This window comes from Phascolarctos cinereus, unplaced genomic scaffold (assembly GCF_003287225.1).
Source record: "Phascolarctos cinereus isolate Bilbo 61053 unplaced genomic scaffold, phaCin_HiC Scaffold_5;HRSCAF=322, whole genome shotgun sequence".
Lineage (NCBI taxonomy): Eukaryota > Metazoa > Chordata > Mammalia > Diprotodontia > Phascolarctidae > Phascolarctos > Phascolarctos cinereus.
The window spans coordinates 302,831,548-302,837,735 of record NW_027555958.1 but is presented as its reverse complement, the minus strand read 5'-3'; the positions used below and the strand labels follow the sequence as shown (position 1 = coordinate 302,837,735).

At 42.3% G+C, this 6,188-nt stretch overlaps 1 protein-coding gene across 1 annotated transcript; it reads left to right on the top strand.

Moving 5' to 3' along the window:
- The first annotated feature begins 435 nt into the window (after positions 1–435).
- LOC110198415 (keratin, type I cuticular Ha4-like) lies at positions 436–3,192 on the top strand. The gene is made up of 7 exons (XM_020972688.1): positions 436–783; positions 909–991; positions 1,576–1,732; positions 1,926–2,087; positions 2,185–2,310; positions 2,474–2,694; positions 3,045–3,192. The coding sequence occupies exons 1-7, from the start codon at positions 436–438 to the stop codon at positions 3,190–3,192; spliced, it is 1,245 nt and encodes a 414-aa protein (XP_020828347.1).
- The last annotated feature ends 2,996 nt before the right edge of the window (positions 3,193–6,188 follow it).

The following is a 6,188-nucleotide window of genomic DNA, read 5'->3' as shown; positions in this document are numbered from 1 at the left end:
TGTCACAGAAATTAATGGTAGAACTTGAATGATAAAGGGAATATCTGATTCACATACAGCTCCACCACAGGCTGGGAGATCAGGGTCCCTTGCTGTCCTCAGGCCTGAGTCATGAGGACTGCCATTTAGGACTGTGATGATCCTGTATATTTGAAGACAACAAATGAGACACTTATTTCTACAGCCAATAGCATCTATGAAGAGTCCTGACCCAGCACAAGCCAGAGCAGAGACTTTTATGAGATGAGGCAGGACTCTTTGAAGGTCTCTAACTAGAGTATTTTTGGAAAAAAATTGACCAAAAGTGAAGGAAGGAAACAATTCTATGTGATGAGCTCATACCCACTTCTTGGGGTATAAAAGGTCTGGGGAGGCAGGTAGACCTCACACAACTTGATCATTGTACTAAACCCTCCAACTACCCTACTCACCATTATGCCTTACGACTGCTGCCTGTCCAGCTTCAGCTGCCGTACCAGCTGTTGTTCCAGGCCCTGCCTGCCTCCCAGCTGCCATGGCTGCACCCTCCCTGGAGCTTGTGATATCCCTGCCAATGTGAGCACCTGTGGCTGGTTCTGTGAAGGATCCTTCAATGGCAAGGAGAAGGAGACCATGCAGTTCCTTAATGACCGCCTGGCCAGCTACCTGGAGAAGGTGCGGCAGCTGGAGAGGGAGAATGCCGAGCTGGAGGGTAGGATCCGAGAGTGGTGCCAAGAGCAAGTGCCCTATGTGTGCCCAGACTACCAGTGCTACTTCAAGACCATTGAGGAGCTTCAGCAGAAGGTAAAATCTTGAGATATTTTGCAGCTGAAAATACAGGTGCTTACAGACAGTAAACTGTTTATTTAAAAGGTACCAGGAGATTCTGAAGTCTAAGGGATACTGAATGTGGACTCTTTCATTTCCAGATCCTGTGCACCAAGTCTGAGAACACCAGGCTAGTGGTATGCATTGACAATGCCAAGCTAGCCTCTGATGACTTCCGAACCAAGTGAGTTTGGGTAGAAGGAGGAAAGAAAATCATGTCTCCCATATTTTTTTTTAACTCTCGACACTAAACATTTTAGAAATGAAATTTAGAAATTTAGAAAATTGAATCCAGAAGAAATAACTAAAGAGTGATATGGAGATATAGGGAAGGAAATCATCTTTTTTTTTTTTTCAGATGACTAAACAGTTTTGACCAATGTTGTCCATAGGAGGCTCAGACAATTACTTTCTAATTCAACTTTTTGATCAATGGGCTAATTTTGTCTCCTTTCTAGTCCCTCTTTACAGGGATGGAAAGAAAGAAATTGAAAAAAATATTCCCAGTAGAAAGTAAATTCCTTAAGAACAGGGCCTGTCTTATTTTTGTCCTTGAGTCCTTAGCATTTTCACAGCACCTGCTGCAAACAGGTGCTTAATAAATGTAGGATTGTTAACCCCTGCATACAGCAGCTGATTAAAAGATGTTTGTCAAACTGAAGTTAAATAGGCCCTCAAACAAAAACTACAAAGCTAAAAAAAAGTGAAAACAATACCATCCAACTTGTATAATACATTCTTCCTTTGCTTAATCACCTGCACTTGAAGGTATGAGACTGAGCTGTCCCTGCGCCAGCTGGTGGAGGCTGATATCAACAGCCTGCGCAGAATCCTGGACAATCTGACCCTGTGCAAGTCTGACCTGGAGGCCCAAGTGGAATCCCTTAGGGAAGAGCTTGTTTGCCTGAAGAAGAACCATGAGGAGGTGAGAAAAGAAATCCATAGAGAAAACATTCTTGGGTGTAGTAAATAGACAGTTAATCTCCCCCTCTCTCTCCTTTTTATTCCTCCACTGAGTACACAGCACCTCATGGAAATAATTTGCATGTTTAGTGTATTGCTTCAGAAGGACTCTGCCTCCTCCACCCTCCTTCATGTCTTCCATTTTTTTTCTTTAGGAGGTCAACTCTCTGCGTTGCCAGCTTGGTGATAGACTCAATGTGGAGGTGGATGCTGCCCCAACTGTGGACCTGAACAGGATACTGAATGAGACTCGGGCTGAGTATGAGGCTGTGGTGGAGAATAACCGCAGAGATGTGGAGGAATGGTTCACCACTCAGGTGAGAGTCTAGCTCATGCCCACTGCTGAATTTGAAGCTTCGTGGGGTCCCAATGATCATACTCTCACCTCTTGGCTCTCCTCTTGGGACATTTCAGACAGAAGAACTGAACAAGCAGGTGGTGTCTACCTCTGAACAGCTGCAGAACTACCAGGCCGAGATTATCGAGTTGAAACGCACTGTTAATGCCCTGGAGATTGAGCTGCAGGCCCAGCACACCCTGGTGGGTAACATTCAGCTTTGATACTTACCTTTTGAGGTTAAACTTATTAATTTATCAACCATACAGTCAATGAAACTCTGAGCTTGGAGTTTTCATGGAACTATTTGGAAAAATCCCTTAGAGGGGCACCTTTGCTGACATTTTCTTCTCTTCTCCATTACAGAGAGATTCTCTGGAAAATACATTGACCGAGTCCGAGGCCCGTTACAGCTCCCAGCTGTCCCAGCTACAGTGTATGGTTACCAATGTGGAGTCCCAGCTGGCTGAGATCCGTGGTGACCTGGATAGACAGAACCAAGAATACCAGGTTCTCCTGGATGTTAGGTCTCGGCTAGAGTGTGAGATTGACACATACCGTAATCTCCTGGAGTGTGAGGATTGCAAGTAAGTGTCCTGCCAGATATTCCTGGAAAAGCCTGTCTCTGTCTCTTTGTTTCTGTCTCTCTCACACACAGATACAGAAATTTAAAAAAAAAATTGTGTAGATCTTCCTGTTAAACATTGTCTAGGTATAATCACATATCATAATTCTTTCTCTACTCATTTAACTCATATAACTTTGTAGGAGAGGCATTTGGTAATAATCTGAGTTTTCTCTGACTTGCTTCAGCCACTCAAAACCCACTGGTGGCTGAACCTAAACTTGAATGGAATTTGTGGGCTATGGTCTTAGAGGGATCTTTGCATAGAACACTCCCATTCTCAACCTAATGCAAACAATTGCATTTTCCTAGGCTACCCTGCAATCCATGTGCCACTACCAATGCCTGTGGCAACTCCTGTGGGTCCTGTGGCAACTCCTGTGGACCCTGTGGCAACTCCTGTGGACCCTGTGGCAACTCCTGTGGACCCTGTGGCAGGTCTTGTTCCCGCACCTGTTGAATTCCTATCTCTTAGTTTCACTATGTAAACTCAGGATGGGAAAGATCATTTGATCCTGACTTCTGACTTAGTTCAGTTCTCAAAAGCAATAGCAACATTTTGGTTCTTTTCCCATCAACCCCATTTCTGTCAACTATGCCACCATTTTCAGGATTTCCCATGTACTGCAGTGAGTTCCACAGTCAACAAGCCATGAATGGCATCATCAACTCCCAATTGGTTGGAAAAATCCTTAATGGGAAGCATTAAAGCCTCTTAATTTCTGATGATGCCCAACTCCCTATAACTCAGTCACACGCTATTACTTTGGGGTGTTTCCTGTATGGATGGTGTTTCCGCCTTCCTTGCTCCTTTACCATCTTCTGGAATGCAAGGAGGTACCTTCACTTACCTTCCAATAAACTTTATTTCTTTGGCATTGCAAATGTCCTTCTCATTCATGTTTACTCCTTGTAATGCATTCTTCACGTATGTCTCATAAAGAAACTTCTAGTCAGGAGAATGAAATGAATCCAATGCTTGCCATTATATACTATGGACAAACGTTGATCAAAGATTACGGGGTAATCCTCAAAAGAGACCCATGATTTAGGGTAGCTGCCCAGAAGATAGCCTACAAAAATCTATTCCATGCTAGCCTTGAGTACAAGATCCTTGACACCTTCTTGCCCCTTACCAGAAGATGGAACCTAAATCAGGTCTGGATTTCTCATCATCCATTTCTTTCTCACACTTAGCTTCTTTTCCCAATCACTCCATGGAAACACCTGTAAGGCCATTAATGACACCTTCTAGTCAATTGAAATAATCTCTTCTCCATGTCCATCCTCTTCTATTTCTCTGGTGTTTTGACATGGCAAATGTTGAGCTTTATCATTCTCCTTCTTCAGCTCTACCTCAGCTACACATGTAGATGGCCATGTCTTTGATCTTGCCATCACCCACAAGTCTTCCACTTCCATGTTCATTAACTCTGAAATTCCTGTAGTGGATCATAATCTCCTATTATTTCCTTGCTCTCTATGCTTTGTTTCATGCTTACTGTGACCTATGATACTCTCTGTACTTTTCCAAGCCTTCATCCTTGCTATGACTTCACTTTTCTCCCTTCTCAATCTCAATCCACTAGTGAGCATGTTCAATTCTAGATTGTTCTCTATTCTTGAATCTCTTGCTCCCTGGTCCTATTCTGCCCTATTCTGCTCTGTTGCTTTGCCAAATCCCAATCTTGTATTACTTCCATCATCCACCTCCTCCATTCCTACTCATGTACTGCACAATGGAGCTGGAGAAAGCCATATAACTTAGCTGACTGGCTCCACTATAAATTTGTCAATTAATCTCAACTGGGACCTCACTGCTACAAGGAAATCCTTTACTTCTCCCTAGTTGATTTTCTATCACACTCACCACATTGACTGGTCCAAACCTCTTTTCTACACTTGTAACACTACTTTCTGATTCTCCCAGTCAGTGTGCTAACCAATAGCATTAAGGTTCAGTCAGTAGGCCCTATTAACTCTTAACCATGTCATACTCCTATTCAAATGGCGTGGCAGGAACAATGATGACAAAACATTCCTCCCATAAACTCACTCCCATAAAGCCACACTCTTCCATCAATATACCAGTATCTGCAGGGGAGAATGGGCACAAACTTAAAACACAACAATAATGAGGCACATATATAAGGGAAGACATGCAGCCAAGGCACTGTACAACTCTGGAATGTTCCCGATGTCCCTTCTCTTTCTGGAAATGTAGGGCTTTAATGTTTCAGTATTTCTCTCTCTGTGTCTTTGTTTATATCTGTCTCTGTCTCATTGTCTCTGCCTCTCTCTGTCTCTCTGTCTCTGTCTCTCTATGTCTGTCTGTCTGTCTGTCTATCTCTCACATATACTCACACACAGTTCACAGCTGGGAGTGGTATCTGGGCTAGATGAGTGGCTCTGCTGATAGTCTAGGCCACTCTGTTTCTGGATTTGGGGTGCTCTGTTTGTGAGCTTGGTTGACTCCTCATAGATGAATGGGTTGCTGTGGTGGATTACTGTAACTGAGCTGTTCTGCTGCCAGGTTGGGCTTTTCCTTTGCTCATCTGTATTTTCTCCTTAATTTTTTTTGCCATTTTCTATTTTAAGCTCAGCTGAAGCCCTCAGCTGGGCGAGTGTACTTTTTCAGAAAGTGTAGAGACCCTTAGTATAGGATTTGAAGAAGCTTTCTAGTTCTAGGGTGAGGGAGGGAGCAAAATTCATTAAATTAAAAATTTATACTATGTGCCAGGTACTGTGCTAAGCACTTTACAAATATTATTGACAGAAAAGGAAAATGACAAATGTTGGAGGGGATGTATTAAAATAGGTACACTAATGTACTATTGGTGGAGTTGTGAAGTGATCCAACCATTCTGGAGATCAATTTGGAACTATGACTAAAAGGTTATAAAACGGTACATACCCTTTGACCCAGCAATACTGCTATTAGATCTATACCCCAAGGAGATCAAAGAAAAAGGGAAATGACCATATGTACAAAAATATTTATTGTAGCTATTTTTGTGGCTGTGAAGAATTGGAAATCAAAGGGAAACTCAATTGAGGAATGGCTGAACAAGCTATGGTATATGAATGCGATGTAATATTATTCTGCTATAAGAAATGATGAAGGGGATGATTTCAGAGAAACCTGGGAAGACTTGTATGAGCTGATGTAAAGTCAAGCCAGCAGAACCAGGAGAACAATATACACAGTAATAGCAATATTGCAAAGATAATGAACTTTGAAAGACTTAGTAACTTATCAACACAATGACCCACTATGATTCCAAAAGACTGATGATAAAACATACTATTCACTTCAAGAAAGAGAACTAATGTACTTAGAGTAGAGATTGAAGCTTTTCTTTTTCTTGCTTTCCCCACCTGGATCACGGCTAATATAGAAATCTGTTTTGCATTACTACATATTTGTAATGGGTCTTGTTTTTCTTGTGTTATTAA